Raw genomic sequence first — 27,990 nt, forward strand, 5'->3', positions numbered from 1 at the left:
CTGCCTGGGCTGGCTTCAAACTTCAATCCTCAGATCTCAGCTTCCTGAGTAACTAGGATTACAGGCATAAGCCACCCTTACCAAGCTGGCTTTTACTTTTCTCCTTTCCTCCTCCTCCTCCTCCTCCTCCTCCTCCTCCTCCTCCTCCTCCTCCTCCTCCTTCTCCTCCTCCTCTTCCTCCTCCTCCTCCTTCCTTCCTTCCTTCCAGTTGTGGGGCCTGGGCTCTGTCCCTAAGCACTTTGTGTTCAAGACTAGCTTTCTACCACTTTGAACAATAACACTACTTCCTATTTTTCACTACTCAGCTTTCCTTGTTCTCCTCTTTGTATTGTATTCATTCTCCAGATTTTTGTTTGAGGTTGTCCTTTGTCTTTTTCCAAGAAGATACTGAGTCACAGAAATTCTCATGCACATAGAAAATCATAGCATTCTTCTCATAGAGAGGAATCACTCTCTGACAAAATTTCAGTGGGAGTATAGCAAACAGTACTGCACACTTTCTGTCCTGAATGACGATGACAGTGCTAGAAGCAAAGCAGTCAGGAAGGAAAACAAATTTTTAATAATGAGATCAGTGTTGGATATTTTTATTGGTAAACAGAAGGCTAAGGTTGAATGAAAAAGTCCACCTAGGCAGATGAACAGACTTAAATTTTCTGCACTTCACTACCAAACAAAGTATATACAAACTGAGCAGACTGATATTTTTAGTACTGAGAAGAGTTGGGTAGATTAAGATATTTGAATAGCTAGTACTAAACATGTGCTTTTGCCAAACAGTGGTATTGGTGAGGCTCAGATGTGAGGATCATGAACAAAAAGCCAGCTACAGTTGGAAACTTTGTGAGGCTTGTATTTCAAAATGACTACTAGTGAGCCAGAAGTGATAGAATACTATTCTTGAGCAAAACAAGAGCTTAGAGACAGGGCGGAGGCCCCAAGTTTAAGACCCAACAGGAGCACAAAGTTTTTTTCAACCCATGTTTGTTTTTCTTTTTTTTTTTGTTTTGGTCAACAATGGGGCTGGAACTCAAGTTATGGGAGCTGTCACTAAGCTCTTTTACTCGAGGCTAGTGCTTTACCACTTTGAGCCAAAGCTCCATGTCTGGTTGGAGATAAGAGTCTCACACAGTTCCCTCTGCAGGCTGGCATCAAATGATGATCCTCACATCTCAGCCTCCTGGGTTTCTCAGATTACAGGCATGAGCCACCAGTGTGCGGCCCACACATGATTTTATGAGTACATTCCATCTTCCAAAACAAAATCACAAAAGCTGGGTTTTGCACTACATGCCTTCATTATGCACATTTGAGAGGGAGAAAAGGAATCTAGAGTTCAGGGCCAGTCTGGACTTTATCAGGTCTTGTCTCAAAATCCAAGGGCTAAGCGGAAAGCTTAGTACAAGGCCTTGTACACACAAGAATCTGAGTTCAATCACCAGCACTCAGACATGCACATGCAATAATACACACATACACACATAATTTATAGAACTATATGGAATAAAATATAAAAGCATGCAGTTCTTCCATCTACATTTTATCACTCCATCTTACCTGCCATACCTCAAATAAGATTAAACGCTCTTAACATTTTCATGTGCATTGTTCTTTCCGATGTCTGGCATTTTATTTTTCTGATGAGTCAATAAAACTTAACTCTTATCTCATTGAATCCTGCTTTCCCCTCTATGCAGCATGTTTCAGAGATCATCTTTCCTCAACAACACTCATTCCTCTAATTTCTAATATTCCTTACATCTACAAATCTACTTCCTTCTACCACCTCACCTTTTTTAAGAGCACTTAAGCAAAGCTTTGGTACTATTTGACAAAAGGATTTTATTTCTATTTGCTAATAATAACATTTGCTCCTTTTTTTCCGTTACCATTTTCTAATTGATTTAGAAGTTACTTTAAGCACAAATGATTTGGGAAAATATTATCTAGGGTCATTGGAACTATATATGCAAGAGATTGAACAAACAGAAAATTAAGCTTCTGTTGAGGAGTCTCTTGTTCCAGTGGGTCCACTTTTTTTCTTTATTGGGCAAACTGGGAAGCTCATAGCTTCAGAAAATAGAAAAATTTTTTCTGTATTTGATGCCTCATGAGGTTACAATGATTTATTCTGATCTTTCTTTTCCTACTTATTTATGAATATAAACTGTTTCTCCATAGAATTTTCCAAGGAAATGATATTTCTTATATTGAAGAAAAGGTATGGAGATGGTACCGTTGGACAGAGAAACTGTGAGTATATTCTTCCAAATATAAATACAACACTGTACTGTTGGACCCTTCTTGGTCCAGAATTTTGAAGAGAATACCTCTGAGAAAATCCATTGCTCCTCTATACCCTAATCAACCTCTACTGACTGAAATTCTGCAGTTGTTTTAAACATTAAATCTATAGGTACTCAGGGTATTAATAAGTGGCAGAGTGCTAGTCTTGCATGCATGATGAAGCCTTATAGCTATCATGCAAAATAAGTTTCATGGATCCTCTTTGAATTAAGTATATGGCAAGTTGAAGTTATTCTCTGTTGTACAAGTGAGGCATTCTTGCATTCATCATGGATACAAATGAAATAACAGAGGAAAAAGTATACCTGAAATGAGTATAGTAGAAAAATCTATTTTCCCAGGCAGTTTTGTACTATTTTATTATATATAATTTATTACATTTACATATAGTAGAATAGGTTTGTGGTATCATTTTCTTACTGCCTGTTTACTTCTTATAGAAATGGTAACATCGTGCATCTTGCATATATCATGCTATCTGCTTTAAATGTTAACATTCCTGTACATATATAAAAGATTATCCTATTCCTTTCATCTTCTGCATGATATTTCATAGTGTGGATGTCTCATGCTTGATTTAGTACCTCCCATAGTATTTATAGACCATGCCCAGTTAGCTTGTTGCATTCATGGCTACAATGAACATTCACATACATGCTACTTTGTGAACCATCATTCTGTGGACATGAAATGGTAATTGTCCTCAAGAAAGTTGTGCCACAATATACTCTAGGCAACAGAAAATGCCAGCCTTCTTTTTTCCATACTTTCTCTATTCAATATAGTCCCCAATGCTCGATGAATTTAGATCCAGAAATGACCTTTTTATCTTCCAGAATTCTCAGCGAAAATCGCCTCACTGAATTACATAAGGATACATTTGAAGGCCTCCTATCCCTTGAATATTTGTAAGTTAGTAAGTTTATCACATCATTAATATTTGTGACTAATTATGTATAAAATACATATTCAAATTAATTACTGAAATCTCTGTAAGTTGTGGAAGTAATTCTGTCTGTCTCAGCTCATCTCTAATAAATACTTGCTATTCATTATGAGTTTAACTATACAGACACCACATAGATGGGGGAAAAGTGTCCTGAGAAAAATGGTAATAAGACCTCGGCAATGGCTCAGCAATTGCTGATACTCATAAGAGAATGGTCTAAAAATACACAGATTGTCCAGGCACCGGTGGCTCATGCCTGTACTCCCAGCTAATCAGGAGGCTGAGCTATGAGGATCTTGATTCAAAGCCAGCTGGCACAAGAAATTCCGTGAGACTATTATCTCCAATTAACCACTAGAAAACTGGAAGCGGTCCTGTGGCTCAGTGGTAAGGCACTAGCCTTGTTAAAGCTCAAATACAGTGCTCAGGCTCTGAGTTCAAGCCCCAGGACTGGCCAAAAAAAAATAGAAGAGAGTATCAAGAGATTTAGATAACACACAAAAAAATTATTTGCATTATCAACCCTTCTATGTTCTAAGGTGATGTCCAGTTTGTTTTTGTTTTGTTTTTGCCAGTCCTGGGGCTTAAAGTCTGGGACTAGGCCCGGCCTATCCCTGATCTTTGTTTTCTCCAGGCTAGCATTCTACTAATTTGAGCCACAACACCACTTCTGGCTTTGTCTGTTTATGTGGTACTGAGGGATCTGACCTATGGCTTTCTGAATACTAAGCAAGCACTCTAACACTAAGCCACATTTCCAGCCTGATGGCCAGTTTTTTGTTTGTTTGTTTGTTTGTATTTTGTCAGTCCTGGCTTGAACTCAGGGCCTGCACACTGTCCTTGGGCTCTTTCAAGACTAGAGCTCTGCCACTGGAGCCCCAGCACCACTTCTGGCTTTTTCTATGTATGTGGTACCAAGAAATCGATCCTAGGTCTTTACGCAAGCTAGGCAAGCACGCTACAACTAGGCCAAACTCTCAGCCTCCCAATGGCAAGTTTTATATTGACTTTTTGAGGCCTTTCTGCCCCAAATCTTTCAAATATGGTTTAGAGGAAAATTTCTGTGAATTCATCCATCTGCTTTTCCTACCATGAAATGCATTACAAGATATTTATATCACACTAGCATGTATATCATCATCATTCACCAATGAAAAGGAGATAAAATTGACTGTGCCTAGATTGGCACACAAAGATGAGTAAATCAGGGACCTACTCTAAGAATTCACGGGTTTAAATGCTCAAACCACAGTGCATGCAGCAGAGGGCAAAAAAGGTGGACTTCCAGCAAAGAGCTGAATGTGGGGTATGGTTCAAGTGGTAGAACATTAGATTCTGAGTAAAAAAGCCTAGCCACAGACCAAGGCCCTGAGTTCAAGCCCTAGTATAGGCCTATATATTATACATAGAAGAGGAATGCAAGGAATATGTTACCTGTCTTATATATACAATATGTATAAAAAATAGGACTTGCTGGGTAGATTAGCTCATACCTGTAGTCCTAGCTACTCAGGAGGCTGAGATCTGAGGGCCAGGGTTCAAGCCCCACACCTCCCCTGCTCCCCAGCACAAGAGGACAAACATCACACACTGCCGTGAGTCTGTTGCCTGATATTTATGTTTTCATTTTTAACTGTCCCTCAGCGGTGATTTCTAAATAATTATTGTTTTCATTGAGCATGGTGGCTCAGACCTGTAATACTAGCTACTCAGTAGGCTGAGACCTCACGATCAAAGTTCAAAGCTAGTCCAAGAACTCACTGAAGATTGAGAGAAGCTTTTCTCCACTTAACCTCCAAAAAATGGGAAATGAGGCGTGGCTCACGGGTAAGGCAGTAGCCTTGAGCTGAATGGCTCAGGGACAACGTCCAAGCCCAGGGGTAGGGTGGTAGCCTTCAGCTGAAGCAGCTTAAGAGTTCAGGCTCAGAGTTCAAGCCTCATGACCCACAAAAAACAGTATCTAGGACTTTACAGTATAATTATATACGGAACTCAAACCTTTGGACTTATAAAATCAAGTCTGATGAGAATATAAAATATTATCTAATTCTTCTTCTACTCTTTTCATTATCTAAAATTTTTCATTATCTAAAATTATATATTTCCTTGATGGTAATCACTATAAAGAAGTGTAACTCCTTTAGGTGTGCTCAAACTTAAGGAAGTTCAAATCCAAATCCAAACATTTATTGTTTAAAACTGTTGTAGGTTCAATATTATATGACCTAAAGTTTCATACTTATTCACTCTCAGTAGTATCTAATAGTTTTGAGTGCAATATTTTCCTCTTGCTTTTTTCTAGAGATTTGTCCTGCAATAAAATACAGTCAATTGAAAGATATACATTTGAACCATTGCCTTTTCTGAAGTTTGTGTAAGTTGCAAAGAGAACTTTATAATATCACATATTTCAGCTCATTTTGCAACAGAATTAAAATGGTGAGAGTGAAAGGTCACTATATATATGTGTGTGTGTGTATATATTTGTGTGTGTGTATATATGTGTGTGTGTCTGTGTGTCTGTGTCTGTGTCTGTGTCTGTGTGTCCGTGTCTGAAATTGTTTTAGACCAGCAAAGTTGAATATGAATACCATTACAAGTCAGACAAAAGTCATTGCAGTGGTTCTCAGTGAGTCGACTGCACTCAGAAGACATTTGGCAACTGTGGATATGTTATAGACATCTAGTGGGCACACATGTCTACAGGGATGCATGTGTCCTACTTGCATGTATAGGATAAGGCCCAAAGAACTATACAGCCCATTATGTAATGGGAAACCTGTTCTTTGTAAATGAAAGTCACTTCACACTGCATGTGTAAATATGGAGGCATAAATAACCAGCTAGCATTGTCCATAGGAAGATTTCTTTAAAGCATGGGGAAGTAAAGAATCATGTTTCATTGTCTGTAAATTAGAATCACTGTGATACGAAAAAGTTCTGAAAGAATGTCTCTTTTCTTTCTCCTGTGGTTTATGTCCTTTTTTTGTTTTTTAGAAATCTTGGTTGCAATCTAATCACAGAACTGAGCTTTGGAACATTCCAGGCATGGCATGGAATGCCATTTTTACACCACATGTAAGTGCTATAGAAGATAAGCATGCAAATTAGACCCTATTTATGTGTTGAAAACCTAATATCCTTATAATCTGGGTATAAGAACTACATGAACTCTGAAGGTATGTCTTTAGGATCCAGTCACTTTTTCCAATTTTTAAAAGTATGTTCATTGTTATTATTACTTAGTTTTTTTGTTTTTTAGATTTTTTTGGGGTGTCATGGGGCTTGAACTCAGCCTGGGCTGAAGGCTACCACCCTACCCCTGGACCTGGGCAATGCCCCAAAGCTCTTCAGCTCAAGGCTACTGCCCTACCCTTGAGCCAAGTCCCACTTCCCCTTTTCTAGAGGTTAACTTCACATGAGTCTCAGGTTCTTTTTTTTGCCTGGGCTGGCTTTGAACCGTGATGCTCAGGTCTCAGCCTCCTGTGCAGCTAGGATTACAGGTGTGAGCCACCGCTTCTGACTTATTAAGTAGTTTTACTAAAGTGTTGCAGTTCCATGTCAGGTTAGGAGGATAGTGCTTCTTGACAATGTCACCCCTTCCTTAGTTCTCCCCCACTTTCCCCCTCTCACCTATAGTCACCTGTTACATAGTTTATAGTTTACATTGTATACTCTGAATACAATGACTGCATTTGTTCACTCCTCCAACCAAAGCATAACAAAATTTGTTTCCATTTCAATGGTATTGGTTTTGATGAACAGTACTTTAGTTGTTCAGAGGAGGTATCCCACCTGCCTTTAGTCAGTTTTTGTGTGTGTAAATGCATTCATTCCCATACATGTTATCATGCCTAGTTATATTTTTACGTCTAATTTCCACATATGAGAGACAACTTGTGTGCTATCTCTCTGAGCCTGGCTTACTTCATTCAACTTTGTTTATCTAGGTCCATCTATTTCCCTGCAAATGACACAACCTTATTCTCTCTAATGATGAGTAAAATTCTATTGTGTGTAAATGCCACATTTTCTTGATCGCTACTCATCTGTTGAAGAACATTTGGGCTGTTTCCATAACTTGGCTATTGTGCAGCAGAGAAAATGAATGTGCAAGTGTCCTTACCATATGCTGACTTGTGATGTTCTGGGTAGTTGCCCCCAAATGATAATCATTCATTATTTTTTTTTCAAATAAGGGAACAAAATAAGGTATACAAGACTAGGAAGCTACAGCAGAAGACAGCAAGCAAGTAATCTTCAAATGGTCTCTGACATGGGAGGCAATGGCTGCTCTAATATGTGTGAAGCTAGCATTCATTGCTTTTGCATGGTCGAATGAATGCCTGACTGCTGAAATGTCTGGGAGGCAGGCATGCAGAGAGAAACACTGATGAATAATTCCTCCCTGTTCTCTAGCATTGCTTTTCTATTGAGAACTGTAGGTGCACAGACTTAGCATGCTTCTGGTCATCACTTTTGGTTTGTACTAGGATCCTGACTTACTTTCTGCTATCAGTGCCTTTTCTACTCCTATACTCTCCACAGACTTTCCTAGAATTGTGAGCAGTTTCCACAGGAACTCTCCTTTAGGGATTGTAGTATTGACTTAGAGTAAGGACACGTTTCAAACCAAATAAATGAATATAAACTTTACATGAAGATGAATTCATACTGAAAATGTTGATAATATCAATTTCACTTCATTTATCAGAATTCTCAACCGTAATCCTCTAACAGCTGTTGAAGATTCCTATCTTTTTAAATTGGCAGCATTAAAATACCTGTAAGTATTTCAGAGATGATTTTCATTCTTCTTGATTATGTTTTTCAAAGGCTAAATATTTTTCAGTGAGCCTAAGAAGTAGCACTGTGGTTTTCTTTTTTTTTCTTTCGTGCTGCATTTAAGGCTTGAAATCAGGGTCTGGGTGCTTTCCCCAAGTTGTTTCTGCTTAAGGCCACTACTCTACAACCACAGCTCCACTTCTAGATTTTTTTGGTAGTTTAGTAGAGGTAATAGTCTCACAAAATTTACTGCCCACATTGGCTTCCAACCCTGATTCTCAGATCTCAGCTTCCTGAGTAGCTAGGATTACAATGATAGGCCAGCAGCACCAAACTTGAAAGTCAGTTTAGTTAATAGGTAATTAATTTTACCTAATATGTAATTAAATAAAATGCTATTGGCAAAGGAAAATTCTAAAAAAGTATAAAGGACAAAACAGTTAGAAGGACAAACACTTGTAGAAACATAACTTTTCACAGAAAGCAAAGAAGAATAAATGCTATATTATTTTTATCTTTATCTTTTCTTTTCTCTTTCTTTCTTTCTTTCTTTCTTTCTTTCTTTCTTTCTTTCTTTTTTTGCCAGTCCTCTGGGCCTGGGCACTGTCCTTGAGATTTTCCAAGACTAGGGCTCTAACCTTTGAGCCACAGAACCACTTCTGTTTTTTTCTGTATATGTAGTACCAGGGAATTGAAAGATATTTCTTTTTGCCAGTCCTGGCAATGAGCTCAGGGCCTGAGCAATGTCCTTGAACTTTCTCAAGATTAGAGCTCTACCACTTGAGCCTTGGCGCCACTTCCAGCTTTTTTCTATGTATGTGGCACCAAGGAATGGAACCCCGGTCTTTGCGCATGCTAAGGCACGCACTCTACCACTAGGCCAAACTCCTGGCTCCTGAAGGATCTTTTATAAGAACAGAATATTTGAGTTGGGGTTTCATCACAAATATCTGGCTTTCTCCTGCAGAGACATGGGAACAACCCAGGTACAACTTACAACAGTGGAGAATGTCCTCATGTTGACTCTTGCATTGGAAAAACTGTAAGTCAATTGCTTTTAGGTTTGTATCACTTTGTTGTTTTTATCAGGTTTATTTTATTGCTTTCTAAGGTCAGGTTTATCAAGGTGACATTTTGGTACAGTTAACTTCACACTTTTTTTTTTTGCCAGTCCTGGGCTTGAGCTGAGGGCCTGAGCACTGTCTTTGGATTTTCTCAAGGCTAGAGCTCTACCACTTGAGCCTCAGCACTATTTCTGGCTTTTTTCTATATATGTAGTACCAAGGAATCAAACCCGCGTCTTCGTGCATGGTAGGCAAGCACTCTACCACTAGGCCAAACGCCCTGCCAAAACTTCACATTTTTTTGTTTGTTTTTTAAGAATTTATTAATGTTGATTTTTACATCATATTTTAAATGACAAGTTTAACAAACAAGTGTTCAAGGAGGGAATCTCTATTTATAATCACTGGGACTTAGTATTTAGAACTTAATCAAAATTAGGCTAAGGGTTTGTATGTCATAGAAACATATTAATTTAAGAAATAAAATAGTATGTCTATAGAGTCAATGGTTTTTATGTTTATATAGTTATGTTTATATTTCCATTACCATGTCCATAGTTTTGGGTATGCAGTTATTGAGTCCTCGCTCTTGTACTCTTTGGATTTAATAGCCACATATTAGGGATACCATGCACCTTTTGTTCCTTAGGTCTTGACTTGTCTCACTCAACATGATTCGCTCTAGGTTCATCCATTTCCCTGGGAATGCTATTATTTTATCTTGTCTGTTGGCTATGTAGAATTCCATTGTGTATATATACCACATTTTCTGTATCCATTCATCTGCAGTAGGGCATCTGCATTGTTTCCATCGCCTGGCTATTGTGAATAGTGCAGAGATGAACATAGCTGAGCAGGTGTCCTTGTAATATCTTGGGTCACGATGTTTAGGATAGATGCCCAGAAGTGGTATGGCGGGATCGTAGGGAAGGTCTATTTTCAGGTCTTTAAGAAACCTCCACACTGCTTTCCAGAGTTGCTGAACTAGTCTACATTCCCATCAGCAGTGTAGTAGGTTTCCTTTTTCTCCACAACCCCGCCAGCAATTGTCTGAGTTCAAAATCTTGGCCATTCTTGTTGGGGTACGGTGGTATCTTAGGGTTGTTTTTATTTGCATTTCCTTTATGGCCATGGATGATGACATTTTCTCATATGCTTTTCTGCCATTTTAATCTCTTCTTCTGATAAGTCTCTCCTTAGTTCCCTTGTCCATTTAGTGAATGGTTTATCGGGTTTTCGGGGGATTAGTTTCTTGAGTTCCCTGTAGATACTAGATATTAAGCATTTGTCAGATGTATTGTTGGTGAATATCTTTTCCCAGTTGGTTGGCTGTCTCCCTACTTTTGCAACTATGTTTTTATCTGTACAGAAACTTTTTTTTTTTTTTTGCCAGTCCTGGGCTTGAGCTCAGGGCCTGAGCACTGTCCTTGGACTTTCTCAAGGCTAGAGCTCTACCACTTGCCTCAGCACCACTTCCGGCTTTTTTCTATGTATGTGGTACCGAGGAATCGAACCTGGGTCTTCATGCATGCTAGGCAAGCACTTTAACCACTAGGCCAAACTCCCGGCCCCTGTACAGAAACTTTTTATTTTTAGGTAGTCCCATTTATCGAGTCTCTCTCCAATCTGTTGTGACCCTGGGATTCTGTTCAGAAATCTTTTGCCTATGCCTACAAGTTCCAGTGTCTCTCCTACTTTATCATGTAGCAGTTTCACGGTTTCCAGTCTGACGTTGAGGTCTTTGATCCACTTTGAATTAATGCTTGTGCATGGCGACAGGCTAGGGTCAATTTTTAGTTTTCTGCATGTGGTTGTCCAGTTTTGCCAGCACCAATAATTGAATAGGCTGTGTTTGTTGCACTGTATATCTTTGGCTGCTTTGTCAAATACAAGTTGACTATAGGTATGTGGTTCTGTTTCTGGGTCTTCTATTCTGTTCCACTGATCTTCTGGTCTGTTTTTGTGCCAATACCAAGCAGTTTTTGTTATTATGGCTCTATAGTAGAGTTTGAAGTCTGGTATTGTAATACCACCAGCATTGCTCTTTTTGCCTAGAATTGTTTTGTCTATTCTATGTCTTTTCTTGTTCCATATGAAACTTTGGATTATATCTTCTATTTCCGTAAAGAATGTCTTTGGGATTTTGATGGGGATTGCATTGAATTTGTATATCAATTTTGGGAGTATAGCCATTTTCACTATGTTGGTTCTCCCTAGACATGAGCATGGGATGTCTTTCCATTTCCTAGTGTCCTCTTTAATTTCTTTCGTTAGGCTTTTATAGTTTTCATAGAATAATTCCTTTACATCTTTGGTTAAGTGTATTCCTAAGTATTTTATTCTCTTGGGGGCTATTGCGAATGGGATCATTTTCTTGATTTGGCCTTCTATTTGTGTATTGTTGGTGTACAAGAAGGCTACTGACTTCTGAAGGTTAATTTTGTATCCTGCCACTTTGCTAAAGTACAAAACTTCACACGTTTTAAGTGTAAAGTTTGATGCGTTCACCTAACTATAACCATTATCACCTTCCCATCACCCACAAAAGGCACACAGTCAGGCCTTTTGCAGTCAATCCACTCCACCCACTACCACTCCTGGAAACCTCCTATCTTATCAGCCACTGCAGTTCCACCTTGTCTAGAACATCTTGGAAAGGAAAACATAGAATTTGTAGTTTGGGAAGATTTGGCTTCTGTCACATCACAAAATCCTTAGCATGTCCCACTCGCAGTTTATAGGATTGCAATTGCTCCTATCTTGCCCTGATCCTTCAATTTCATTTTCCATTGCCAAAATTGCATAGCCAAATGACCCCCAAATCCCTAAAAGCTGACTATCATATTCTTTAATCTGTGAGCCACTCCCAGTCACTGTCCTGTCATATGGGTTATTTGCTAGACATCAGAGTAAACTGATACTCTACAGCCTGAGCTATTTACACAGAGGAGACTCAGTCTTTTGTTTTCAGAAATGGACTTTGAGAATGAAGTTGCTGGCAACTTCTAAATCCTGACCCAAGAGCTTTCTCTCTGTGTTCCTCTGATAGTAGCCTGTGACCTGGGCCCAGATGGGGTATCTCAGCCATCAGGCTCATTCCCAAAGCTTCCCTCATTGTGATCTCTTTGCTAGTGTAATCAGTGTAAAGTGACCACTCAGTAATCATGACCCTCTTCCAGCAGAAGCTAGATCCTTTATTTTCTGAAATGGCTGTCTGGCAATGAAGTTGCTCTCCTTGGGCAGAAGGCCAACTCTTTCTGCTCTGTGCCTATGTGTGTGGGCTGCCAGCCTCTTGGAAACAAGCTGGGTGTCACAGAACACACTGAGGGCTTCTCTATTTCCAAGCCTGGATGCAGGCTGTTTGAACCTAGATAATGTAATCTAATTGGTCCCAGGCACAAGATGGAAGATCAGTGTTCCCCAAGACATGGAAAGCAAAACAGGCTCGTGCCTAATGCTGCCCTGTAAAGATTATTGCTGGGGGGGGGGGAGGAGTGTGGCCTAATGGGAGAATACTTGACTAGCATGCATGACGCGCTGGGTTGGATTCCTTGGTACCACACACACAGAAAAAGCCAGAAGTAGCACTGTGATTTAAGTGGAAGAGCACTAGCCTTGCACAAAAAGTGTCCAAGGACAGTGCCCAGGCCCTGAGTTCAAGCACCAGGACTAGTTTATTCTGTTCATGTGGTACTGAGGAATCAAACCCAGGGCTTTGTGCATGCTAGGCAAAAACTCTACCACTAAGCTGCATTCTAATTCTATCATTCCTCTGCATAGATTAGGTTGCATTATTATATTACAGGAGACCACCCAATCTTTTTAAGTATCACAGTGTATTAATGGATTCTTCTTTACATTATTTATACCCTAGTAACATTTTATTTTATTTTATTACAATTTATTATTATTATGGTAATATTGACATTCAGTGGAAGCACAGTTACAAGAATCAGGAATGAATCATGAGTGTTCTTTTTAAACCATGTCACCACTTCTATCATTCTCTCCAGGTCTATTATCAATTAGTCTGTGTATGTGGGAAGCAAGCATTCTATTATTGAGCTGCATGTATAGCGTTCCTTGACCTTCTTAAATTTGGTGTGTGTGTGTGTATGTTTGTGTCTGCATATGCACAGACCCCACCTGGGTCTTTAACTCAGTGGCTGGGCACAGTTTTCTTCATTTGTGCTCCAGGCTAGAGAACTACCACCTCAGCCACAGCTCTGCTTCTAGTTTGTTGTTTTTTTTTCAGTGTTTAGTTGGAGTCTTAGAGACTTTCCTCTCAAAGTTGGTTTGGAACCTTGAATTACAGATCTTAGCTTGGATTATGGGCATGGGCCATTGCCCCTGCCATTTATTCCTTTATGTGCTCAGTTACTACTTTTTGGACAATGTGATCCTTTCCTTTCTAAGCACATAATATGGAAGAGCTAAGCAGTTTTTACCCTGTCTCATTTCTAATACTACTTCAAACAGAAACCAAAACAGGGATCTCTGAGGTTGACGGCTTTGCCAACTCTTCTTAGACATCCTCCTTCCTGTGCCCTCACAACTCAGAGGCCTTTGAGTTGATAGGAGATGCTTCTGAGATGAACTTACAAAGCTAAGTGTAGCAGTTCTAATCTGTTACTTTATGTGCTTTAGAAGCACATCCATTCCTATGCTGAACCTTCTGCTGGGTGCCTCTCTCTTCCTTCCTGTATGTTTTCAATATTAAAGGGATGTTGTTTACCAAAGGGGTCCTCTTCAACTATCCAGGCCATGTTTTATTGTTTTTTTTCTTGCCAGTTTTGGCTTGAACTCAGGGCCTGAGCACTGTCCTTGGGCTTTCTCAAGGCTAGAGCTCTACCACTTGAACCTCAGCACCACTGCCAGCTTTTTTTTTTTTCTATGTACATGGTATCGAGGAATCAAACCCAGGTCTTCATGCATGCTTGGCAAGCACTCTACCACTAGGCTATACTCCCAGCCCATAGGCTCTGTTCTTTAACAGCTCTTTCCTGTATTATTGAAAAGAGTTATTTGGTGAGCAAATACAACAGTTGTAGTCCTTAGACACTGTGTTGAAAATCAACTATGCCACTTGTGGGTAGAGACAGGAGGGAAAAATGAGAAGAGAGTGAGGGAAAGAGTGATATTGTCCAAAAAGAATGTATTTATTTCTGACTTATGTAATTATAAGATCTCTATACATCACCTTTATAATAACCATTCAAAAAAACTTAAGACAAAAAACCCTTAAACCCAGAAGGGTTTATTGGCTTTGCTCTGGCTCTTCTCTCACTTAGTAGCCCCTTCCCCATTAACTAAATTCTTGGTATTTCCAATTATAGGGTCTTGCCATATAATATGGCAAGCTGTCTCTGCCAATTTAAAAAGAATATTGAGGTTATCTGCAAGACAGTCAAGCTACATTGTGACAGTGCCTTGCTGACAAACATCACACACTGCCGTGAGTCTGTTGCCTGATATTTATTTTTTCATTTTTAACTTTCCCTCAGTGATGATTTCTAAATAATGATTGTTTTCACTGAGCATGGTGGCTCAGACCTGTAATCCTAGCTACTCAGTAGGCTGAGACCTGAGGATTAAAGTTCAAAGGGAGCCCGGGCACTCATTAAAGACTGAGAGACTTTTATTTCCAATTCACCTCTAGAAAATGTAAAGTGGGCTTATGGCTCAGGAGTAAGGTGGTAGCCTTGAGCTGAGGAGCTCAGAGATAACGACCAGGCCAAGTTCATGCCCCATGACCCACCAAAAAAATGTTTTCTTTTGATTCATTTATTTAGTAATCTTACCTGTTTCTTTGCTTAACATCATGTATTCAGTAGTGATTATATAGTAGAATAATTTAATTGTCCATATGCATAAGAGCCAAGAAAAGGAAATACAAGAAAAAATGGAGAGGATTGAGGGCTACATTCCGGATACTGTTGTCTCTGCCTGGTCCTCTGCATTCCAATAATTATTTATTCAAATGGTGCAAAGTAGACTGTACAATTCTTTAAGTCTCAAAAGTTCTTTGCCTCTGTGACAGGTACTTGCTTCAATTTCAGCCTATCTACAGAATAGTAAGGTGTTCAAAACAGTTTCTCTGAATATTGATAGAATTAAGTCTCCAAAAACATGACTGATGTCATATGCAGTAGCTCAATGCAGGTTTTCACAGGTGATTGAGGGCAAACTATGTCATACACTCTCTATTTAGATACCATTATTGCTAAGTTTTCAAAACCATTTTTCACTACCACCATTATTTCCTTCCATATCTGTGATGGGCAAAGCAAGGAGTTTTTTTTATGTTTTACAGCTGAAGGAAAATATTAGTTCAGAGAAATCCAGTACCAAGACCCATGCCCAAGACTTTAATCCCCAAATGCACACTCACAGAGTCCACAGTTCTTCCTTCTTCACCACCTAACCTCCTTCTGTGACCTTCACTACCAACAAAAATAGTTTAATTCTTCTAGGCACAGGATGGCACACTAAATTTTCCTGTTCTTTAATGCTTTGGATGCTTCCTAAATAACACTGGAGGGTTTCAAATGAAAAGTAGCTTTTTCAGCCCCACGTTGTAATTTATGCCAATAACCACAGCTACTCAGAAAAGAGAGATAAGGGTATTCATGGTCCCAAGTAAGCTTGGGAAAACATCTAGCAAGATCCCACCACAGATCACTCTTGTGGCATATGCCTGTTATCCTCAGCTATAAACAGGAAGACTGATGTTAGAGGCCAGCTTGGGCTAAGAGAAACAGAAAACTCCAACCAAACAGTACTAAACCCAAAAGGACACCGGTGAGATTGGAGCGGCTAATGCCGCCGAGCCAGCACAGAGACATGAGTTCAAATCCCAGTAATGCAAAACAAAAATGTATCTTTTTCCTTTGTATAATTCAAGCCATATTTAGTCAGAGTTGCTATTACTCTATTGGTTTCTTACCCATGGTACAGCCACATACAACCCAGGAACTGAAAATCAGTTAGCATATCCCAACCCTCTGTCCAAATTGTATTCCTACAGTGTAGAGCCTATTATTAAGGAAACAGGACATATAGAATCAAGAGCTAAAGTGAAGGTACTGGGCAGGTAGGTGGAACAAAGTCCAGTTAACGACCTCTTATTAAGAAGAGCTGGACCTGTAGGTTACCATCTGCCCTTGCTATCCTAAGGACCATGCTTTGTCATGGTTGCCTGTGTGGTAGGAAGAAAACAGCACATGGAAGAAGTGCAGAGAAGAAGCCTGTCCTCCTGCAGCTGTGGCAGGACAGGATATGGGGGATGTGCATGTGGAGAGGCATGGCTCTTCTACAGAGAAGCTACTTGGGATGAATATTCATTTTGACTACTAGGCATGTGGGATGTTCTTTTCTAACAGAATTCCTATATTTCATACAAAATTATGTGTTCAGATGTTCTGAGTGAGTAACTACTTTGTTAAGGCTTGTCTAATTTCTCCTTGTTGTTGCCATTTCATAGGCTTAAGTTTGGGCTTATTTTTACCCCAGTATGTGACACTCCAATCTTTCTGACCCTTAATGTATTCAACTGGGTTGTGAGGTGATGGAGTGACAAGAAACTATTAGCCTTCTCTTTTCAAAGCAGTGTCTTCCTTTCTGACAGTTGAAGAAGCATCAATAGGGAACCCAGAAGGAACATTCATGAAGGTGCTAAAATCCCGCAAGAAGAATACCAGCACCGAGCTGACTATTGAACCAGAAAGGGAATATTCTGACAAAAATTATGTTTCATACTCAGGACTCATGAATGAGCAGACAGAAATTACTGACAGGAATGATATTTTTACTGCACTGAGTTATATATTGGCCTATTTCTCACAAGGACATGTAGGAGATAAACATTCAACAGAATTACCCTTAATTAAACTGCTTTTCTCAAATGTGCAAAATGAAGACAACTTCAAAAATGATTTAAAACTCAATACAGAGATTGCCCCAGTTGTGCAGGCATCTGACACCTCTATGTATAAAACTAAACTAACGAAGTGGCCAAAAAGCATACAGAAAAGGCACTTCAAGGAAGTGAGCAGGTGGATAAAACAGAGTGCCCAGAATCTTGGGGAGAACACGGTTAAAAAAAAAAGAAGACTTAAGAAACCTCCATCAGGGGAGCTGGAGCCACCTCATGTGGCTCAGGAGCCCAAGAAATTGTTGGGAAACTCGTTGCACACAGAGCTCTCATTCATGAAACATAAGGCAGTAGGATCTTCTCTCCAGAATCATGACTCACACAGCAGCGACTCCTTTTCCACCACTCTAAAATCCCCACATGAGGTCAGAAAAAAAGACAGAGAGTTAGCCTACAGTATGTTTGTTTTGGAAGAGGCAAATTCTAAAGTTAAAAATATGGAGCATTCTAATCCAGTCATCTATTCCAAGAAAAATTTCCGTTTTCATAAGACTGGCTCTCCTGTGGCCCACAGAATACCCAAGGCCAAACTGAGTAGAAAGGTCAGAAAGAAAACTTCACGCTTCAGACCAGTGCTTGCAAACAGGCCTCCATTTTCTGCAGTAAGAAGCCTCATATTCCCCTTCAGGAGGAGACTTGTCATCATGGGGAGAGCTGAGTTCTCAAAAGCACCCCTTGCCTGAATTCTATGGTCTTTCAAAGCCTTCTATAGACAACATTCCTGTAAAACACCAGATTGTAAATGCTTTGGTAGGAAATATTCCTGCACAAAATGTTCCTGTGCCAGTAGGAAGTCTCCCTAAAAACACAGTTCAGGAAAATCTTGTTAATCCGGGATCCACTGTGACTGCATTAAAGGTAATGCTGCCAATTGAAGGCAAGGAAGCACAATGGGAATACCTCAGCATGAGCACTGACTCACCTATCAAAGCCGTAGTCACCCATTCCCAATTTCCATCCTTTGCTGATCATTTTGAAATGCAGTTAAACCAGCAGCTGAGGCCCCTCATTCCCAATAATGATGTAAGGAAGCTCCTATCTCATGTTATCCGGACCCTGAAAATTGACTGCTCTGAGACTGAAGTGCAGATGGCTTGTTCCACGCTCATCTCCAAAACAGGCTTGCTGATGAAGCTTCTCAGTGAACAGCAAGAAATCAAGGTGTCAAGAGCTGATTGGGATATGGACCAGTGGAAAACTGATAACTATATCAGTGAGAGCTCTGAAATTCAAGGTGAAAGAAAGGAGTCAAGTGAGGTGAGCACAGCTATAGACCTGTAAACCCTGACTTCCCCATCCTTTAGATACACTTTGAAGGAGGACTGCCCCGGTCTTAGTCCAGTCCAAAGTCATTTGGCCAGTCATGAGACAGTTTTCTGCACTCTTCTTCATAGAGTGAAGTAGGTCTAAAGAATGTGAAATATATAGAAATTTTGCACATTAGTAAGACATAGAACACATTAAATTTAACATATCCCTTAAGAACCTGCCAGATCCTGTCCTGAAAGAATTGGGGTTTGCATGGTTTCTTCCTCCTAATCTTCTCTCTCTCTCTCTCTCTCTCTCTCTCTCTCTCTCTCTCTCTCTCTCTCTCTCTCTCTCTCTCGGACAGTCCTCCTGGGGGCTTGAACTCAGAGCTGTCTTAGGCTTTCTGCAGGCTAGAGCTTTTCCACTTGATCCACAGCACCATTTCCAGCTTTTTCTATGTACGTGGTACTAAGGAGTTGAGCCCAGGCCTTCGTTTATGCTAGACAAGCATTCTACAACTAGGCCAAACTCCCAGTCCCCTAATCTGTTTTACTTGCCAAAATTTTTCTTTTGTTGGTTTGTTTTCAGCTAACACAAGAAGTTCCGGGATATGGATATAACAACAAAATCATCTTGGCAATATCTGTGACTGTAGTAGTAATGATTTTGATTATAATTTTCTGTCTCATTGAGGTAGGTACCAACATGCATGTATATTTCCCAAATATATCATGTTTCTGTAACCAAAGCTATTTTCCCTTTTTCCAGATGGTAATTCTTTGACTGTACCTAGTGTTTTCCAGATAGAATAGTATATCTCATTGTTAGTCCTGTGCTAACAAAGTATGAGGAAGTAGGTTCTCTTCTTAGTACAGAGTTGAATATGATAGAATAGGGTCAGTGGGCAAAGGCCATTAGTAATTGATCACTGCACAAGCAGACCTTCTGAATCTCCCAGTGGTTCACTGTTTATCTAGAAGTTTCTATAAACTCCTATACTGCCTTTAATTTACATATATATATCATTATTTTCTTTACCTTCAAGGAAAATGCGATGTTTTCCTTGCCATTGATAGTAATGGTCAAAAAAGGAGATGAGGTGGTGGAGGGTGAATGTGGCACAAGCTAACCATGTGCTCTACTTTGTTCTTAATGCACTATGTTATTTTTTTCTTTTATTCCCCTTATGTTTAATCTTATGTGTTTACTGTATCTGACTTTGTTACCTGGTATATTGTATATATGTTTGTTTGAAATAGGGAAGGAAAGGGGGGAAAACAAGATGATTGGGAGTGGGTAGAGGGAGGGAAATGGGGACAAAAACCTGAGAAAACAAGTGTGAGAAGTAATGCACCCACTACCTGACAAATGTAACTGTAACCCCTCTATATATTACCCCAACAATAAAATAAAAATTTAAAAAATTGAAGCAAGGCTTTTAAGAAACATTTTTGAAATGTCATTTTTCAATATTCTACTTAATTGGAGAAAAGAAACAAATGTTAAAGCTTCCAAACTCTTTTGTGAGGAGTAAGGGGCAAAAGATTCATGTCTCTCACCTAAAGACATATATTTCAGTAAATGTAAAAAGAGAAAGAGAGAATGAAAGAGAGATCCTAAAAGCATTAGGAAAAAATGTGGGCAATATTTTCTTTTAATAATCTTGTGCTAGAAAAGAGGTTTCTATACCTGATGCTTTAGTCAGGAGCCTTTGGTTCCTATGGTCACATGTTCCTGGAGGTCCATGTCATTATGGATACTTAGTATGGTTCAAAATGGTTTCCATAGATTGTCCCATCCAACCCTTACAAAAGACCTAGGAGGAAGATCTCATCCATCCTCTTCTACAGATGAAAGAGATCAACCAAGTACCAAAACACAAATTCACCAGATGATAAAGTCTGCAGTCCTTATTTGCTCTGTTCAGGTCTTTTCCCCTTAAAGAAAATACCAGAAAATATTTCGAACATGAAAATGCAATGTAAAGCATCCCAAGACATTGAAAACACTAACATGGTTAATGTAAAAGAGAGATTTGTAAAACTAGGAAAAAAGACAGCAATCAGTGGAGGGGCCAGGACTGGGAACAGTTTCTAGTTAGCATCACCACCTGTGCCAGACCCGACCCTTCTCTCTTAGTGCTCTTGATGGAGAACTCTTGTTACCTCATGAAATACAGGTGGACTCTCATGATTTCCTAAGCTGCTCTTGTTACAGCCTTAATTCATATTTTAGTATGGTTGAGGCACAGATTTTTTTTCACTCTAAAAGAATATGCAATTGTCATAAGACAATTCTTACTAAATGGTTCATTCTTCACTGATTTAAAATACCATATGGAACTCTTCCATTGATCTGTGTTTCCTGTACCTTAAATAGTGCCTGCTATTAATTAATAACTGTCCAAGTAGTTTCATAACAGTTCTTTTAGCACCTTACTAAATTGGGTAAAGGTAAGGTAATCAATCTTGTTTAGATCTTGCTCTTAGATCTTTCTTTACATATATTTGATAGTTTCTCTTTCATACCTTATCTGCCCAAAAAAGGGCCTAATCGAGTTTGTTTGCAAAACATTTCTTTAATGGCCTTGAATTGGAAAACAATATATTAAAATTGTAGGTTGATATTTCTGCTAAATGTTTCTTGTGGTAATGACTTTTGAACTTAGAACCTCATATTTGCTAGGTAGTTGCCTACTATTTAATCTATCACCTCACAGTATTTCTGTTTGTGTTTTTCAGGTAGAGTCCATCCTGAGACCACAGGTCTCTTATTTCTGCCTCATAAATAGGTTATGCTTTGTTTGCTTTTTTTTTTTTTTGCCAGTCCTGGGCTTAAGCTCAGGGCCTGAGCATTGTCCTTGGATTTTCTCAAGGTTAGAACTCTACCACTTGAGCCTCAGCACCACTTCTGACTTTTTTCTATGTATGTAGTACTGAGGAATCAAACCCAGGTCTACGTGCATGCTGGGGCAAGCACTCTACCACTAGGCCAAACTCCTGGCCCTGCTTTGTTTCTTTTTGTCCTTCTTGGGGCTTGAACTCAGGCACTACATGCCATCCTTTAGCTTTCTCATTCAAGGTTAGTGCTTTCTACCACTTTGAGCCATAGCTCTACTTCTGGTACTTAATTGCAGCTTAAAGTCTTATGTATTTTTCTGCCCAGGCTGGCTTTGAACCATGGTGCTCAGATCTCAGCCTCCTGAGTAGCTAGGCTTTGAGGTACTAATAACCAGGTTCACAAACAGTTTTGACTAAAGCTGTGACACCATGCATGGCACTAGGTTTTTGTTGTCGTTATTGTTTTGTTTTTGTATTTTTATTTTGAACTCAGGACATGCACCCTGTCCCTGAGCTTTCCCCCTCCAACCTAACACCCTCCACTTTGAGCCACATTGCCACTTCTGGTTTTCTGGTGGCTACCTAGAGATAATAGTCTCATGGACTTTCCTGCCTGGGCTGACTTGGAACCATAATTATCAGATCTCAGCCTCCTGAGTAGCTAGAATTACAAGAATGAGCCATCCGCACCCAGTGATGTTGAGGTTTTATCCAAGATTTTTACTATTGTTTATTCTTCTTACTTTCTATTATTTTTTAGCCAGTTCTGAGGTTGAAACTCAGAGCCTGAGCACTGACCTTGGGCTTTCCTCAAGGGTAGCACTCTGTCACTTGAGCCACAGCACTGCTTCCAGCTTTTTCTGTGTATTTGTTACTGAGGAGTCAAACCCAGCACTTCATGTTTGCTAGGCAAGCACTCTTCCAGTAGGCAATGCTCCATCTTCTGTTGTTTATTCTAAGATGCTTTTCTATACCTTTATTGCTATTATAAGTTGTATCTTTCCTTATCTCTAATTCCCATGGGTACCTAGGAAAGCTATTGTTTGGGTGCTGATCTCCATATTTTGTTTCTGCCACTTCACTGAATTTTCATGTTATTAGTCCAATAATATTTCCTGATTCTCTTGGGCTTTGTTTTTTTCTACATTCGGCTTTTCTCCGGTTAATTGGAAGTCAGAGTCTCATGTACTTTCCTGCCCAGGCTGGCTTCAAACTTTCATCCTCAGATCCTAGCCTCTTTATTACCTAGGATTTCAAGTCTGAGACACAGTGCCTGCCTCTCTAAGGCATTTTTTAGTTATCCAGCATTTCATATACAAATAAAAATAGTTTGGTTCTTTTCCAACATTTGTGCTCTATTTATGTCTTCATTACATTGGTTGTCTTCAATAGGAGTGCCTCCTGACAGTAATAATTGTAATAAAGACAGTAATCTTCTCTTTGATTTGATAATAATACTGGTGTTTTGGTCTTGAGGCAAGTCTGCAATCAGTTAAAGGGCATTTCCTGTACTTTTTAAAGAGCTATCATGAGGAATTTTCTGTTGGATTTTATATAAAATAGTAAATGCCACGTATTAAAATTCTAGCTTCAGACAAGACCCTCAGCTAGGTCCTGTGGAAGAGAAAAAGATCTATTAGTGGAGCAGAATTCTTGGGGTCATAAAGCCACCTCCTGGGTAGATAAAATATATAAATAAAGGAATAAGCAGTTGAAAGTACTTAATGTTGGTGGATAATCCTGATTGTGCTTTCTTCCCAAACAGATTTATTCCCACAGAACATCAGCAGAAGGAAGTGAAGAGTCCTCAAGGTAAAGGGAGTTTAAATTTTTAGTGAGGATCTGAGAACTGGAAGGAGCCTAGAACTCATCAGTTTCTATCTCCTAGCCTTACAATGAGGGCTCTATGCAAGTTAGAGAGAACTCTTGCTTCCTGAGGTCTCATCTAGCTGCAGGAAAGTAGTTGCCCAGGGGCCACGAGTTTGGCCTAGTGGTAGAGTGCTTGCCTAGCATGCACGAAGACCAAGTTTCGATTCCTTGGTACCACATACATAGTAAAAAGCTGGAAGTGATGTTGAGGCTCAGGTGGTAGAGTGCTAGCCTTAATGAAGTCCAAGTACGGTGCTCAGGTCCTGAGCTCAAGCCCAGGACTGACAAAAAAAAAAAGTAGTTGCATAGCGAGGCAGAGGTGGTCAGTACTTGCATGGATAACTCTCTGTCAACAGTCCTTCAGTGCCGGGGCCTACCGGGAGCAAATTGGGGTTCCTGAAATAGGGGGCAGGGACTGGAAAAAATAGAAGAGAGACAAACACATCGGGTCTGGGAGGTCTGCAGCCCAGGCAAAAACTGCAGCGCCCCGTTTATTCTCAACTCAAAGCTTATATCCCTTCTTGAGACCAGGGCACTGCCAGGTGTTACATCCAGATGGTTAATCAGGGAACTGTTGGGGGTTACATTCATATGGTAAATCTCAGATCAATTGAACAGGAGAAGGCCAAAAAACAATAAGACAATCAAGCAATTATCTGATGCAAATCAAAGTACAGTTTGATTCCACTCTTGCTCCCGACACTTCAGGATTCCCTAGTTGCATTGTAGAGACCTTTGGGATTGGCATGAGAATCTCCTACAACCTCTGTCTGCATGCATGGAATTGTTTTCAAGCCCCAGGTTAGGAGAGCCTTTGCTCATTGTCTTATGAACCAAAGCACAGGTGTTTATTTCTGTGAGAGACATGGAAAATGGCACAAATCACTCACTGTCTGCTTCCTCTTCCCCCAAGGAGCTTTTTTGGATTTCTGCGAAGGAAATGTTCATCAGAATCTGCAAGTCAGGCAAGTACTTCTTTCTGTAGCCAGAAAAGGAAAGTGAATGCTCAATTAACATTTCTCCTGTCTTTCCTAGGACTGCTTCTTCTTCTTAAAGCAGCCAATTTGGCTGAGGGATATGTACAGACCTCTCAATGCCACACGAAAGAAAAACATGGCCAAGAAGCTACATGACGGAGACTCTTCTGATGAGGATGATATTTCCCATAAGAAGAAAAAAGAGTAAATGGATGGGGGCAATTTCAACATTCCTAGCTCCAAGGGGAGGGAAGCAAGGGAAAGTTGGGTTGCTTCCTTCAATATTGAAAGGCTGCTATTGTTCTTTCCACAGGGAGCAGAGTGAAACCAATGTAGAAGTTCCACCACCATCACCACCACCACCAGATACACAAGCCCCACCATCTGCTGCAAATGATGAGACTGGCGATCCTGGGTGTTGTGGCAACTTTCCTCCCTCATAACTGATACTGTTACACTTAGCCTCTCAGCATCGCTTATTACATACCCATTTTTCTAACAGGCTAATATTTTTATATACAATTTTCTTGGATTAAATTGTATATAATTCATAACCATTTCCATGTGTGGTACTAACATATATATATACACACACACATATATATATATATATATATATATATATATATATATATATGAAGATAAAAGGGTCATAGCAGAAAGGGTAGGACTATGGTGAGGGCTGCTGTTGGAGTCAAGCTTTCAGCAGGCTTCTAAACTCTTTCACTCAGTCCCCTAAAGAGGACATCCTACCCACATTCCCCCAGTGTGATCAATTTCTGACAAACCAGAAACATACCTTGAATGTGTGGGATGTGAGGTTAAAAAGAAAGAATAAACATGGAGGCACAGCCTACCTTTTTAAGCTCTAAATCTAGAAAATCCAGGCTGATATGGACTGTATGAAGGAGGGTCAATGGAATCCTCAAGGGGACAAAAACCATGTGGAAAGGCCCTTCAAGGAAGTGAATAAACAGAATATCTGGAGGAAACAGAGTATCCAGATCTTATGGAGACTATTGTTAAGAATGAAGGTTTAGGAAAGTTCCTCCAAGGGAGCTGGAGCCGCTCACTTCACGTGGTTCAGGAGCCCAGGAAATGGATGGGAAACTGCTGGCATAGAGGAACTAAAGGCAGCAGCCTCTTCTGTCCTGAAACCAGACTCAGTGGGCAGCACTGCTCTGTCCACCACTGTATGTATGAGGTCAGAAATAGAAAACCTTACCTAAATTCTAGTGTTAAAACATGGAGACTTCTAATCTGATCATATCTTTCCTCCAAAATGGCTGCTTTTGTAAGACTGGCTCTCCTGGGGCCCGCAGAATACCCAGGGCTAAACAGAGTCAAAATTCAGGGGAAAAATTTCACACTTTAGACCAGAGCTTGCAAATACGCCTCGGGAAGGGGACTTTTCATTGTGGGGAGAGCTGAGTTCTCAGGAGAACTCTTGTTCCAGTCCTCTATGGTCTTTCAAAGCCTCTATAGACAGCATTTCTGTAAAACACAAGATTATAACAAATGCTTTGGTAGGAAATATCCCTGCACCAAACATCTTTGTGCTGGAAGGAAATCTCCCTAAAAACAATTTAGGAAAATCTTGCTGCTCTAGGATCCAGTGTGACTGCATTCAATTTAATGCCATCTATTCAATAAACAAGGAAACACAATGGCAATATCTTAACTTGGCCATTGATTCACTTGTCAAGCCTGCAGACTCATAAATCCAATTTTCATCCTTTGCCGATCATTTTGAAATGCAACTAAGTCAGTAGCTGCATTTGACATAAGAAAGCACCTCTCTTATCTGGACCTTGAAAATGGGACTGCTCTGAGACTGATGTGCAGATGGTCTGTTCCAAGCTAATCTCTAGATCTAGCCTCCTGCTGAAGCTTCTCAGCAAATCTCAAGTAGGCAAAGTGTCCAGAGCTGAGACCAGTGCAAAACAGGTAACTGCAACAATGAGAGCACTGAAGTTCAAAGTGAACAAAAGAAGTCAAGTGAGGTGAGCACAGCTATAAAACTTCAGGCCTCAAATTTAGATACACTTTGAAGGAGGAAGACCTGGGGCTTTAGTCTAGTCCAAAGTGTTATGGCTTGTTTCCCACATTCCTCCTCCATAGAGTGCAGTGGACCTAAAACACAGTAAGATATAGAGGAACTACAAATTAAGAAAGCATTTTAACGCATTAAATTGGCATGTGATTTAACAATCTGCAAGAGCCTCACCTTGAAGAATGGGAGTTTGAATCATTTTTATCTTTTCCGTCCCTTCATTATTTAACAAAATTATCCTTTATTTGCCTGTAGCTCCCACAAGAAGTTCTGGGACCTGGCTTTAACAACAAAATCATCTATCAATATTGGTCACTTTAGTAGTTATGATGTTGAGTATAATTTTGTGTCTCATTGAGGTAAGGTCCACAATTCAGTCAGGTCTCTGTAATATATCCTGTCTTCGTAATGGATTCAGTATGTACAACTTGAAAAACAAAGCCATTTTCCTACTCTCTAGAACATAATTCCTTGATAGTACAGACAGTTTTCTACTATAAAACAGTATTTCTCATTGTTATTTCTGTAATATCAACTGGGACCACTCTTAAGGAGGAAGTGACTTTTATTGTTGAGTACTGCCCGAATTTGTGCCAAGGAGTCAGTGATCACTACGGGGTCAGTTTGAAAAGGCTTTGGAGAAATTATACCTGGCTACATACATACAGGTGAATATCCCATTTCTCAGATGTTCATGACCAGTCTTAGTATTTCTATATACTCCTATGCTGATATTATTTTCTCTGTACATCATTCAACTTTGTATTTATGTGTATATGAATGTGTGCATGTGTATGTGTGTCTGTGTGTGTGTGTGTGTGGTGTATGATGTTTTATTTGTAATATCTAGAAATGGTCAAAGAAAGAGAGGTAAAACATTACTTGAATTCTACAATGAGATATAATATAACTCAGTATTTATTTAATTTAGAATAAATAGTCTACCACTGGATAGACCAAATGTTAAGAGGGGTGTGTGTCTGTGTGTGAGTGTGTGTGTGTGTGTGTGTGTGTGTGTGTGTGTGTGTGTGTGTGGAGTGCATACTTGAGTACCTTCTTATCCCCACTCTCTCTTTTACCCTATCATTTTAGGTAGGATAAAATCAGAAACTAGTTTATTATTTCCATTGTTTCCATAAAGAAATGAATTTCTTTGGGCCAGGAGTTTGGCCTAGTGGTAGAGTGCTTGCCTAGCATGCACAAAAACCCAGGTTCAATTCCTTGGAACAACATACTCAGAAAAAACCATAAGTTGTGCTGTGGCTCAAGTGGGTAGGGATCTAGCCTTGAGAAATCTCAAGGACAGTGTTCAGGCCCTGAGTTCAAACCCCCATACTGGCAAAAAAAAAAAAAAGAACAGAAACTAGTTTCTTCATTTCCATAAAGAAATGGAGGAGAAAAGAGCACTATTTTGTAGCACTGCTGGTCAGTTTTAGGAGACGATGGTTTCCTTTTCCTTATTACATGATGTATACACATATCAAAAAATAACTACTGTCTCTAGAAAAACAAACTGATTTTTGTTGGAGACCATTGTTTTCAGCCTCCTGAGGAAGTAAGATTATCAGATGGCACCTGGCAGCTCCCTAATGAGTCAGTACTTGCTGACCAGGAAGTTTGTTTGCATTTGTTGATTTGTTTCTTCCATGCTTGTGGATAGAGTGGATCGCTAGATTTCTTCCAGGTTTGTTTGCTGCTTTGCAGATGACCTTTACTGTTCTTGGCTGCTTAAGGATATATATAGTGTGGCATATAGGGGGAAAGGGGAGAAGAAAGGAGGAGAAAGGCAGAGAGAGAAGAAAGGAGAGAGAAATAAAAAACCTCTGCTTGCAGTGATTTGAGTCTGCGATCATTCCCAGGCCGCTTCCGAACTGACGCGTCGTTTTGGTGGGCAGCGACAATTGTTCTGTTTTCGGTCAGAACTACTAGCTTGTTCTTCTTTTCTGTTTTTTTTTTAAATTTTCT

The 27,990-nt window shown here is 39.8% G+C and overlaps 2 protein-coding genes and 1 long non-coding RNA gene across 3 annotated transcripts in view; 2 read left to right on the forward strand and 1 right to left on the reverse strand.

Annotated features, from left to right (window-relative positions):
• LOC150051240 (uncharacterized) overlaps positions 1–24,373 on the forward strand; it is a 31,101-nt gene extending 6,728 nt beyond the window's left edge. Inside the window, 15 exon segments of the mRNA XM_090351452.1 lie at positions 2,182–2,253; positions 3,144–3,215; positions 5,559–5,630; positions 6,254–6,334; positions 7,971–8,042; positions 9,009–9,083; positions 14,442–14,560; positions 16,733–17,654; positions 17,656–18,295; positions 18,875–18,979; positions 22,892–22,938; positions 23,909–23,960; positions 24,031–24,084; positions 24,087–24,176; positions 24,286–24,373. Of these exon segments, the coding sequence (XP_090207578.1) occupies positions 2,182–2,253; positions 3,144–3,215; positions 5,559–5,630; positions 6,254–6,334; positions 7,971–8,042; positions 9,009–9,083; positions 14,442–14,560; positions 16,733–17,654; positions 17,656–18,295; positions 18,875–18,979; positions 22,892–22,938; positions 23,909–23,960; positions 24,031–24,084; positions 24,087–24,128 (2,425 nt within the window). The 3' untranslated portion in view covers positions 24,129–24,176; positions 24,286–24,373.
• The window catches only part of LOC150051238 (uncharacterized), a 93,447-nt gene that overhangs the window by 25,860 nt on the left and 39,597 nt on the right, over positions 1–27,990 (reverse strand). The gene's annotated exons all lie outside the window — the stretch shown is intronic.
• The window catches only part of LOC150051239 (leucine-rich repeat-containing protein 37A2-like), a 77,013-nt gene that overhangs the window by 14,611 nt on the left and 34,412 nt on the right, over positions 1–27,990 (forward strand). The gene's annotated exons all lie outside the window — the stretch shown is intronic.

This window comes from Megascapheus bottae, chromosome 17 (assembly GCF_031878675.1).
Source record: "Megascapheus bottae isolate mThoBot1 chromosome 17, mThoBot2.hap1, whole genome shotgun sequence".
NCBI classification, from domain to species: Eukaryota; Metazoa; Chordata; class Mammalia; order Rodentia; family Geomyidae; genus Megascapheus; species Megascapheus bottae.